Source organism: Phocoena sinus, chromosome 20, assembly GCF_008692025.1.
Source record: "Phocoena sinus isolate mPhoSin1 chromosome 20, mPhoSin1.pri, whole genome shotgun sequence".
In the NCBI taxonomy this organism is placed as follows: Eukaryota; Metazoa; Chordata; class Mammalia; order Artiodactyla; family Phocoenidae; genus Phocoena; species Phocoena sinus.
This window is the reverse complement of record NC_045782.1, coordinates 47,990,522-48,003,019: the sequence shown is the minus strand read 5'-3', so window position 1 is coordinate 48,003,019 and position 12,498 is coordinate 47,990,522. Positions and strand designations below refer to the sequence as shown.

The 12,498-nt window shown below is 43.9% G+C and overlaps 1 protein-coding gene across 10 annotated transcripts in view; it reads left to right on the top strand.

Annotated features, from left to right (window-relative positions):
* The window catches only part of RNF213 (ring finger protein 213), a 110,932-nt gene that overhangs the window by 74,810 nt on the left and 23,624 nt on the right, over positions 1 to 12,498 (top strand). For all 10 annotated transcript variants that reach the window (XM_032615142.1, XM_032615139.1, XM_032615137.1 and 7 more), the window contains 10 exons: positions 1,647 to 1,838; positions 2,598 to 2,743; positions 3,824 to 3,978; positions 5,170 to 5,376; positions 5,717 to 5,892; positions 6,464 to 6,584; positions 8,992 to 9,092; positions 9,206 to 9,388; positions 10,113 to 10,282; positions 10,380 to 10,479. In XM_032615142.1, coding sequence (XP_032471033.1) covers positions 1,647 to 1,838; positions 2,598 to 2,743; positions 3,824 to 3,978; positions 5,170 to 5,376; positions 5,717 to 5,892; positions 6,464 to 6,584; positions 8,992 to 9,092; positions 9,206 to 9,388; positions 10,113 to 10,282; positions 10,380 to 10,479 — 1,551 coding nt within the window. The remainder of the gene's footprint in view (positions 1 to 1,646; positions 1,839 to 2,597; positions 2,744 to 3,823; positions 3,979 to 5,169; positions 5,377 to 5,716; positions 5,893 to 6,463; positions 6,585 to 8,991; positions 9,093 to 9,205; positions 9,389 to 10,112; positions 10,283 to 10,379; positions 10,480 to 12,498) is intronic.

The following is a 12,498-nucleotide window of genomic DNA, read 5'->3' as shown; positions in this document are numbered from 1 at the left end:
ACTTTATAAGATTAGATTTGGACCTAGAATTATTTTCATTTCCCTAGGTTCCTCTGTATGGATTTTACTAAATGCTTGTTTTTACATAAATGCTTCTTAAAATCTGTGTTTTCAATGTACCCTTGACACCACCCCTTCACTTACTGAACTTCCCACATTTGCCAGTGTTCAGAGGGTGTTCATAGTGGCAAGGGTGGCCCCACTTGTCACTGCTCTGCTGTTTGCTCTGCATGAGGACTGGTCTCCTTGCACTCAGGGGCCGCCATGGGATCCGACCAGCATCTGAGTCCAGGTGGAGCTCTGGGGCCTACTGGCCCGTTCTCACAAGGCTTTGGAAGCTAACTGCTCACCCTCCATGTGTTTTGGATTTCAGTTATTTGCCCTCTTGGCATTAAATAATCCAAATTGGGATAGTCTTTACACAGTCAGCCCTCCATATCCTCAGGTTCCAAATTCACAGATTCAACCAACTGCGGGCCGAAAATATTCGGGAAAAAAAAAAATCCAGAAAGTTCCAAAAAGCGAAACTTGAATTTGCCACATGCTGGCAACTATCTGCATAGCATTTACCTTGTATTTACAACAGTTTACGTAGTGTTGACTTTGTATTAGGTGTTATAAGTAATCTAAGGATGATTTAAAGTGTAAAGGAGGATGTACGTAGGTTATATGCAAATACTACACCATTTTATATAAGGGACTTGAGCATCCTCAGATTTTGTATCTGTCAGGGTCCTGGAACCAACCCCTTATGGGTATGGAGGGATGACTTTACTAGGGTTTTTCCAGCACCCAAAGTCTGCATATGTGACCAGGTACAGCTTCCCCCGTTTCTCCCTGCAGCCAGCTTTTACCTTTCACTCTCTCAGTTTTCTGCACATTTCTGGTTCAATATTTTTAAAAAGTATTTCTTTTTCTTTTCAAAATGGAACATGCATTTTTCTCCCCAGTATTAATTACCTAGTAGTAGATTTCTTTGGCCTTACCATAAGAATTTTTAAATGACTTAAGTTTATTTTTATAAAATAAAATATATAAAGTATATTTTATTACTAAATATAATTGTACGTGTATGAGTTAATATAAGCAGTCAAGTTTATATATGTGTGTATATACGTATATATAAATATTCAGATCTAATGTACAAAACCATCAACAATGAAAACTAAGTTCTAGATAAAGATACGCTTTCTTGTTTAACGTACCTGGAATGAATTTACTTTGGTCTCTTTATTATATTCTATTCCCAACTGATTTCTTTTTTCTTAAAATAACATTTTTTTCAAATGAATTTGGTTATTCTTTTCTTTATTTATAGAGCCTGGATGACTTGTTCTGGAAAACAGCTATATAACAAAATAAAACAAATACTACTTGGCCTTTTCAATGAACTGATTCCAGTTTATTAGAGGTAGAATTAAGGACCTTTCCAATTCTGCCTCTAATCTTATTTCGATTTGTAAGTCTTTCTTCTAGTACTTAAAAATGATGTAAAAAAACATGAAAAACACAGCTACGGTGTAGGAGTAGTAGAGCAGATGTTTTGTTACTGCCAAGAAGGCACAAAATGTGAAAAGGATGCAGGCATCCCAGTGTGATCTGTGGTCCCTCAAACCTGAGCAGGCCTGCTTCTCTCCCAAACATAGGCAGACCATCTGGAAGCGGGTCCAGGGTGCTGTGACTCCCCTCCTGGCGAGCATGATATCTTTCATGGACAGAGATGGCAACCTCGAGCTGCTGACCAACCCACATTCTCCGTCCTGGGCGAGAGATCTTTGGATGTTTATTTTCAGTGACGTTAAGCTTCTGAACATTCCTCTTGTGGCAAATGATACAAGGTGAATAGAAGACTTTCTTTTCATGGGAAGGGAAAAAAACCCATAACATAGCAACAAACTTAATAGGCTCTCCCAGGTGTTCGATGAGATATAGTTATGGGTTTTAGAATCACATTTAAGTTGGCTATTTTTGTAGCCTGAAGGGTTATGGCATTACACTAACAAAAGAGTTGACGCGAGTTCTGAGAAATACTTGTTTCATTCTCGGCTTTCCTCATTTCCCTGTTCTCAGAGCACCCTTTGCAGTTAAAATGGCCAGCTTCCACCTCGTCTACACTGGCGAAGCTGCACGTAGGAGAGCGTTTGTGTTGATTTTCCTGCTCCTCCTGCCAATGGCGGGAACCACAGAGCCTATCCCTAGACCCGATCTTGTGTAACTCAAGCTCAGCTGGCCTGCCAGAACCTTCCTGTTTGGATTTCAGGGGGCTTCGATTCTCTTTGCCTAGGTATAGGGTAAGGGTGGGTTCAGACACCACCAGACTGGTTCTGCCCAAGACTTCAAGCAACCTACTTAACCCCCTCCAGCCGTGGTTTGTTTTTGTTTTGTCTGTAAAACCAAGAGGTAACGTAAGATCATCCTTGAGTTCCTTTATAACATAAAGGTGAGCTGTTCAATAGACCAGGGAACTGTCTTTGTAGCCCACTAAGCCTCCCAATTCTTAAGGATGGAGAGGAATTGGCATCAGGAGTGGATCTCGTCTTGTGTCTTGAGCAGCGTCTCACTAACCACATTCTTGGTCCTTGTTTGGCCGATTGCAGGTCTAAAGGGGAGATGTCCTACATCATAGTGCAGAACTACATGAACCTCTCAGAGGACACTTCCAACAGTGTCCCGTTTAGCTGGAGAATCAAGGACTATCTGGAGGAGCTGTGGGTCCACACTCAATACATCACGGGAGATGAAGGTGAGCCCAGCGATGGTGGGAGGGGACGTGTTCTGGCAGGAGGAGACCCTGCTGCCCGTCATAGGTGGTCACCCCCATTCTGAGTTCCCTGGGCAACTAAGGCACCAGGACTCAAGATGTCCCCAGCTGGGCCCTTCTCAGCAACTGCCAGTGACCAGAGTAGAGTAATACCTTTGGCCAGACTGAGCCAAGTGTCCTCCTGAGTGTCCTCCATCAGTGTCCTCCTGAGTCACAGGGCACCTTGCTCTGTTGTCACGTGCCAAGTAGTCTGGCCACAGACATTCCAGGAAAACCAGTGGTCACATAGCACTTTTGGGAAAGTCATCTTTCATACATGAAGTAATCTTTTCACAGTTTATGTATAGTACTGCTTTTTAAAAATACAGGACAAAGATGGTTACTAGACTTGTAATCATTTCATAAGGTAGGCAGATGTCACATCACTGAAACTAACATAATATGATACATCAACTATATTTCAATTTTTTTTAAAAAAGGAAAGATTTCTTAAAAAAATACTGGTCAAAATACTTGAAGATGAACTTATTTTTCTAGGTAAGCATTCTGCCACTCTTTCTGAACAAACCTGAAGCAGTCTCTCTCCTGAAGAGAGAGTATTTCTCTTTCTCATACCATATCCTAACTGACCCTACTTTTCTATAATAGCATGTGACTTGAGGGCCAGCATCCCATCCACGAGACGGCAGATCTTTTTGATTTGAGCAGAATATGATCCCAGCCCCTGGAGGGCAACCCACTCATTCCTGGTTCGCTTGGGTCCGGGGTTCCCAAAGCACGTTATGACTTGGTAGAAATAAACTTGATCTATCCCAGGTTGTGTTCTCTTTGGGGCTGGCTAGGCTTTTATGACCGGAATGGAACATTCCTTCTGACTTTGTTTCTGTTATTCCACTGAGAAGATATCTAAAGTGTCCAGAAATGATGATAAAAAATGATGATTAAAAAGGCAGCCTTATTAGAACCATGTCCATGTCCCTGCATTCAGCGGGTAAGGGGAGTCATGGTCAACATCCTCACCCCAAGCCGTTCTCCATCTCCCCCCTCACCCACCCCCGGCAGGACTGGCAGAGAAGTTAGTGGAGCTCTTTCAGCAGACCGCACTGGGCAGGTTTCTTGCTCAGCTCACTGTAGACCAGCGGCAAGAACTTCTTCAGTGCTACCTGAAGGACTTCCTTCTCTTGACCATGAGAGTGTCCACTTGGGAACAGTTAAACGTGAGTACTGACTAGGGGGCAGGGTGAGGCTGGTATAACGTGGACAAGATGCCAGCATGGGAACTTTTCCTCAACTCCTGGAGCTGTAGTGTTCGTGGAACAGAATGTGGTCCAAGAGGACAGTGGTATGAGAAAATGCCACTGACACCCTCAGAACTCTCGGGGCTGGATGCTTAGCTCACTGACCAGCGCCCCTAAAACATGGAGCTTTTATTAACAGGAAGAAGACCTCCGATTTCCTGTGACACCTTCTTTTTAAATGTTTAGTTTTTCTTGAAGAAACTTAGGTAAATATTTAACTGATCACAGCAAGGTGTAATAATAATGATATTAACTAAAATTTCAATGGAAATACTGAAGATTTCAAACTTCAGTACCTAAAGAAGGAAACTGACAGATTTGAGGAAAACATACTTAACAGCCAACATGATTAAGGGTTAATAAAGTATTCTTAGGATACAATAAGAAAATCTCCTAATTTTTAAAAATGAGTGAAAGTTAGAAATTATTAACAGAATAATTATACAGATGTCCAGAAAACACTGGAAAAAGTGCTCAGCCTCACTAGTAAATCAACAAGGCATGAACAACTTTTAGACACGATCTTTACTTGCTCTTGTGGCAAAACTGGTTTTTAAAACAGCCAGGAGTTCCTCCACTGCCAGTGGCGGTGTGAACGGCGTGGTGCTTCTGGAAAACCGTCTGTCGGGATGAATGAAAAACTTCACAAAATCTGAACTGGCGATCCTGTCCTGAGAACGTTGTCGGAGACGTGGACAAATATTTTATTCACGGGAATGTTCTTTGCAGTTTTATTTCTAAAAACAGAAAATTAGAAACAATGTAATTGTCTTAAAATAAGGTTGGACAAATATTTGTACAGCCCTTTGACTGGTTAAAAACGATGTCTTCGAGCATGCTCGTGATAGAGAAATGCTTGTAATGTAAAGTGGAAAAAAATCAGGAATGCTCTGTGACCCTGATTTGGGGACCACAGGGAGAAGAGGTGTGGATCACAAACGTCTAGAAGGGACGACACCAAAAAGTAAACGAGGGATACTAATAGTATGCGTGGTTTTTAATTTTCTTTTTTGTCATTTTCGAATAGTTCTGGTTTCCCACAAGGAAGGTGTATCTTTTTTTAAAAGGATAATTTACAAGTATATAGTAAAAGCTTGTTTCTCATCCCAGGTTCTGCAGATGGCTCTGGGGTCCTGCATCAATCAGCTGAAGGCAGGAAGGCCAGCGGAAGAGATCTCCTTACCGTCCGTGCACCTTGCCTACCAGCATTTCAGGAGCCGGCTGCAGAACTTCTCCAGGATCTTGACCATCTACCCCCCAGTTCTACAGAGCCTTACAAAAGGCACCTGGAACCACAGCTGGGCCGGACGTGAGATGGTATGGCCCCTCTTAGGGACATCACGTGCCTGCAGCCAGGCTTGGCTTCCTCAGGCGACTGGGCGGTTGCTCCTACTGCCGCCCTGGGAAGGGAAAGCTTATGGACCACATTCCAAATGGGAAACATCTTCATGGGGCACACATGTCAGTGTGGCTCCTCAGTTAGAACGCATCTAACTCATGCTTCCTAGATCCCAAGACAATGAAAGGTGAAGCTACAAGCCTGGAACACAAGAACACACTGGGCTAACAGCCAGGGCCTCCGACTTAATGGTTAGAGCAGCCCAGTGGGGGTCAGGGGACAGGCTGCTCAGTCACAGGCCTGTTCTCTGCCCCCCAGAGTCTGGATGTGTTCGCAGCAGTGGCCTGTGCTGAAATGCTGACAGAAAACCTCCTGAAGCCCAGTCCCCAAGCTTGGTTACAGATGGTGAAGAATCTTTGCATGCCGCTGGAGCTCCTCTGCTCAGATGGGTACCTGCAGGGCAGCGGGATGGTAACCGTCATCCGGGATGTCAGGTGAGATCCAGGAGTCCCGGGCACATGAGAGAGAGAGCAGATGCTCCTGCCACGGGAAGTGGGCCTATCCTCATTCATTCTTTAACGTCTCTTGGATCCTTACTAAACGCCAGGCATCATGATGACCTTAGAGAGGTGTACATTCAGGGAGTGCGTGGAGTGATGGAGGTGATAAAAAGGCGAGCAGGTTATGGTGATCCTGAGGGAGAAGAAGCAGCTGCAGAGGACCCCAGCAGGGCAGCAGAGAGGGAACACACAGGGTAGACTTTCCAGGGGACAAGTCCTGTGCTGCTGGCCTTTAAGGGCGAGGTGGGACTCACCGGACACAGGCAGAGGCGTAGAACTTGAGATGTCCCAGCTGAGAGTCTGAGGGGAGGGGCGGAAAGAGACAAAGCGTGTGGAGGTCAGGGAGCACATCACAAAGGGCTTCTACCTAATTCTTTCACCCACCTTCACGCCCGGTCCTTTTCTTATCTTTCAATCCCTGTGCCTTGGAACTGCCTCCCTGCCCCTCTTCATTCGTCTCAGGCGCTTTTGTCAGAGCTGAGTGAGGGACCCCCTCTCTCGACAGAACCCAGTGGAATCGCATTTTCTCCATCGCGCTCTTTGTGGAGCATGTGCTCCTGGGGACCGAGAGCTATATTCCCGAGCTGCGCAAGCTGGTGACAGAGTATGTCTTCTTGCTGAACAAGGTGAGCGCGAAGGCTTGGCCTGTCAAGCACTGGTCTGCCTCTTTGTGAGACAAAGGACAATTGAAATGTGACCTGACTTTTATCATCTTGGTGGTATATCCCCTTTCTGCTCTGAGAGTTTTATGTGAGTTATATTTCATCACATAGGCCATTAAAATTTTGGTGTTTAATATTTTAATATTTACCCTCTCCTGAGTGTTAAGTCAGGGTGTGTCATTTAGGGTTCCTTGCAGGAAAAGGAACTATTCATGCAGCAAGTACACTTGGGAAACCTTTGGGAGGACTGAAGGTGGGCTCCAGCCAGGCCTCCAGTGGCCCCAGACCAGACCAGCAGCCTGGCCCGCGGAGGGAGCTGCTTCCCACGGCCACGGTCAGGAAGACGGGGGTGTAGGAGAATGCTGCTGGGCCTGTGGACTTCCAAACACAGTGCTGTCGGTGGGACCAGGGGGTCAGGAAGCCCATGTCTCTGCCCCTCTACACCCTTTATGAAATTGGTGACACACAGGATAGTACTCTGTAGAAAAAGTGACTGTCCTTTCAGCATCAGTGGCCACTCAGGGAAGACGGTGTCTGCCCACTGGGAACCTCACACAAGCGCTGCCAGCAGCTTTGCTGTACAGCCTTTGAAATGTCCTTTTGTGACTGGCTTATTTCACTAAGCAGCATGTTCTCAAGGTTTATCCACATTGTAGCAGGTGTCAGAATTTCCTTCCTTTTTAAAGCTGAATAAGATTCCACTGTATGGATAGAGCACATTCTGTTTATCCATCCGTCCGTTAATGGACATTTGGGTTATTTCCACCTTTTGGTGATTGTAAATAATGCTGCTCTGAACCTGGGTGTACAAGTATCTGTTTGAGTCACTACTTTTAATTTTTTGGGGTGTGTACTTAAGAGTGGAATTGCTGACTCATATGGTAATTCTATGTTTGACATTTTACCATACTGTTTTCCACAGTTGCCACACCATTTTACTTCCCCACCAGCAATGCCCCAGGGCTCCAATTTCTCCACATCCCTGCCAACACTTGTTATTTTCCTTATTTTTTAATAATAGCCCTCCTAATGGGTATGAAGTGATATCTCATTGTGGTTTTTGATTTGTATTTCCCTAATGACTAGTGATGTTGAGCATTTTTTCATGTGCTTATTGCCTATTTGTATATCTTCTTTGGCAAATGTCTATTCAAGTCCTTTGGCCTTTTTTCAATCTTTTGATTAACAGATCAAATTTAGCAGGGTATTAAAAACTAATATCATTGCCAAGTAAGATTAATCCTGGGAATTCAAGGATAGCTCAAAAGCATAAAATCGATGTGTCATCAGTTACATAACAAATTAAAAGAAAAACTCCAAACGATTATTTCCAAAGGTGCAGATAAAGCATTTGATAAAATTTATAATTTGGTACAAAGATACTCTTGCCAAATTAGGAATAGAAAGGAACTCTCCTTCAGCGGATAATGCCCAAGGGGTATACCTAATAGAAAAACATCTATAGCAAACATTATACCTAACCAGAAAATTCCCTAAGCACACCCATTAAACTCACTATCTTATATCATTAAAGATGTGCATTTCCTAAAAAACAGTGTTTCCACGTCTAAATATATATCCTAGAGAATTTTCCCATTTGTACTCAGACACATGGAAGAATGTTGGGTGCAGAAATGTTTGTAATTGCAGGAAATTGGGAACGTTCTAAATGTCCATTAATGGGAAAACAGGTGACCAGTATCAACAAGTACCATACAGCAGTTAACATGAATGATCTGAACCTACTTGTATCAACACAAAAAGCAAGTTGCAGAAGCTTAGGTACAGTGTGATGCCCCTGATAGAAAGTTTACAACATTCAAAGCAACAAGATTTTTATGCATGCATCCAAATCTAGTGGAAGTGGGAATTTAGGAATGTGCTTCTCTGGGGCTGGGTGGGGGGTGGGGGATGGAAATATGATCAGAAAAGGATACACTTGGAGTTGAAGCTGCACCTGTAATGTTTTGTTTCTTTAGAAACTGATAAAGCACATATTCCAAAAAAATGCTATGATTACTTAAAGTTTGGTGGATACGCAGATGGTCATTATATTACCTTTTATAGCTTGAAATACCTCATAACGGGAGGAGGGGGATAGACCTTAAAAGAAAAAAAGGAAGAGGGGAAAATCAGAAGCCGAGAATATCAACCTTCTCCCCAAAGCAGCATAGTCACAAAGGGCATTCAAAGTTAAAGAAACTGCTAAAAAAAAAAAAGCCTTGCACTGCAGACACCAGAGCCCTAACTGCCCAGCTTTGCCAGCTGCAGAGGGGATGTTGTGTTTTGTTGCCTTTGTTGCCCGGCTGACTCCTGCCCTTCCTCACTGCTAATTAGCTTCCCTCCTCCTCCCGCTGCCTTTCTCCTTCAGTGCCTGCAAGAGGACTCTGACATCAAGACTCACAGGCCTTTCGTCGCAGTGATGACCACTCTTTGTAAATGTAAGGACCAGGTCAGCAAGAGCCTCACCAGGTGAGATCTTGGGTTTGGGATCTGCAAGGGAGAGAATTCAGAACCTTTTGTATTTTTTGCTTCTCACGGCCAGCTTCTCTGCTTCAGAATTGGTCACCCTTCTTGGCTTCTAGGTTTGGGGTGAAGCCGTGCCCCATCTGCCTGGGAGATGCACAGGATCCTGTCTGCCTGCCCTGTGACCATGTATTCTGCCAGCGCTGCGTCAAAGTTCACCTCACCCAAGGGCAGATGGGATGCCCCTATTGTTTAACTGACTTGCCAGACAGCTTCTCTCCTTCTGTTTCCCAGGAGCACCGGTAAAACACCCTTCCTCTTGAGAAAGCTTCCTCTTCTTTCTTCCTTTTTTGCAAATACAGTATTCAGAAATATAATTATTAATCTTAGAAAGCCTGACAGAGAAGTGTTCTAAGAAAGACAACTAACTACTTATGTACCTTTATAAACACCTGGTGTCTGAAAATTATCCTCTCCTCAAGACATACATGTATACAGATTAGGGAGATAGAAAAATTAGAGGAAATAAACCAGAAAGTCGTAAAGTAAATAAAGCCATCACAAGAGACCCAAAGAATTTAGATGCAACTGGTTTGTCCTCTTGATATGTAAATTCCATCCATGTTCTATGTCCTGAGGATAAAGCTAGCTCTTAATCTGGCTAAGTGCCTTTCAGGGCAGTAGTTAAAATTAGCCTATGTGGTTGGTTTTCCTTCCCGTTTTCCTCCATTCTGATGCCTCCTGAAAGCGGAGCACAAGGCAAGCCCAGTGGATGGGATCTTTGAGAAGCTCTTGGGATATGAAGGCTATTGCTAGATGGCCCAAATGATCAAAGTATTTCTCAAAAGAGCCAAGTGTATGTGCTGTCTGCAGTTTTGGAGATTGGTTCTAATCAATGTAAGGAGATACTTGCATCTTTTAATTAAAAAAAAAAAAATGCTGTCCAAATCCCAAAGCACTCTGTAAGGAGGTATTCTGGAACACATTCTATAAGCCTTTTGACCGTGGTTTTCAACGATTCCTAAGGGAGGTCATCAAGAAACATGCTCGCTTCCGGCAGATGTGCAATAGTTTCTTTGTGGACCTAGTTTCTACCATGTGCTTCAAAGACAATTCTCCACCTCAGAAGGATGTGGTCAATGTTCTGCTGTCTTTACTCTTTGTAGAGAAGGAGCTCTTTCGAGAGGCTTCCCAAAGTGAGTGGATTTCTTCCTATAGACTTAAAAATTCAGTTCTTCATCTCACTCTTTGTCTGATGTGAACGATGATCTACCTTTCTCCTTCTGGTTTAAGGACGCCGTGAACACACAAAATCTCTTTCTCCTTTTGATGACGTTGTGGATAAGACCCCTGTCATCCGCTCAGTGGTACTGAAACTGCTTTTGAAGTACAGGTGAGCACCACGAACGTGGAGTTGCCTCTAGCACGCCTTGACTTTTAATTCTCCTCGTGGCTTTTTCTTTGCTGCCAAGCATTCTTTGCAGAACCTGTAGCTAGTTCATGATTTGGGGAAGCTTTTTCAGCAAGAGACGCCCTTGTTCCTTTATCTGTATGGGTTGTGTCCTTGACATATTCACATACTGGCTATGAGTTCAGCATGCCTATAAGCACGTGGTTAGGAAGAAGACAGATTTGGGGGAAGGGTGCAAGGTGTTGTAACACGTGCGGGAAGTCGGGAGTCAGGAATCTGCGGTTCTCATCTCAGTTCCACAGCTACAAAGTTTTGTGGTTTTTTGGATGGTAAGTTAGACTCTCCCCTCACCCTGCTTGCCCTTGATGTTGTCTAAGTTTTGCTTCAGCTCTTAAGTTTCTCTGATTCTATAAATGGACAGAGAAGCCCATATGGTGCTTCAGCTCAATGGTCTTGTCAAATTATGCTATTTTAGAAAATTCTTAGGAAGCTGATCTGTAGGGGGCTTCCCTGGTGGCACAGTGGTTAAGAGTCCGCCTGCCAGTGCAGGGGACACGGGTTCAAGCCCTGGTCCAGGAAGATCCCACATGCTGCAGAACAGCTAAGCCCGTGCACCACAACTACTTGAGCCTGTGCTCTAGAGCCCGCGAGCCACAACCACTGAGCCCACGGGCCACAACTACTGAAGCCCGTGTGCCTAGAGCCCGTGCTCCACAACAAAAGAAGCCACTGCAATGAGAAGCCTGCGCACCGCAACAAAGAGTAGCCCCTAAAAAAAAAAAAAAAAAAAAAGAGTAGCCCCTGCTCGCCACAACTAGAGAAAGCCCATGCCCAGCAACAGAGACCCAACGCAGCCAAAACTGAAAGAAAGAGAGAGAGAGAGAGAAAGAAAGCTGATCTGTATTTAGAGGCTCTTTTGGAAGATACTCAGTATCCTTAGCCTGTGTTCTGACTTGATAGAGTACACCTTGAGGTGATGGCAAAATCAAGATGCTGTAAGAAAAGTTCCAATAGAAACAACTGTTTCTAACTTAAATGTCTGAAAGGTGACTCAGGATGGAGATTAGATTTACATTTAAGCATGGATCTGCTGCAGCCTTGTCCACGGGCATTTTATTTTGCTTCTATTTTTTCCCCCCATTATTTGTGAAATAGTTTTTTCAAACAGGATTCCTGGAGGATTTTCCAATAAAATACTCTTAAAATACATTTTCTTACAGAACTAGTATCTTACTGTACCTGAAAATGGCTTTTAAGGCATACATGGAAAGAGTTGACTTGAGATGTGAGAAGAGCCTCTTCTGATACTCTGTGATTTTTATTAATTTTGGTAAATGTGTGAAATCTGTATTCATTTGAATCTCTTTGCTTAGAGAAAGGGAACAGTATCATCAACATGCATACCTCTTGACATTAACATGAGTACAAACAATGCTTAAAGGTAAACACTTTGTTTTGAAATATTTAGAGAGTAAAATTTACAGAACTGATTTTGAAATAAAAATCTTGAGACATAAAACACAATTTAAAAATCTGCATTGTCATTCCCTGGGTTGAGAAATACTTGTGTCGTTGCTTTTGTGATTCGAGTATTTTCATGTATTAAGAATCAGTCAGGGGCTTCCCTGGTGGTGCAGTGGTTAAGAATCCGCCTGCCAGTGCAGGGGGCATGGGTTCGATCCCTGGTCCGGGAAGATCCCACATGCCACGGAGCAACTAAGCCCGTGTGCAATAACTACTGAGCCTGGGCTCTAGAGCCTGCGAGCCACAACTACTGAGCCCACGCACCTAGAGCCCGTGCTCCGCAACAAGAGAAGCCCCTGCAATGAGAAGCCCGCTCACCGCAACTGGAGAAAGCCCGTGTGCAGCAATGAAGACCCAACGCAGCCAAAAAGAAAAAAGAATGACTCAGACCAGACTTAGACATACTTTGTGGAAATGTAGGCATCCATTCTTTAGGCAGACCTGTGTGGGGGACAACATTGATGAGACTGCAAATAA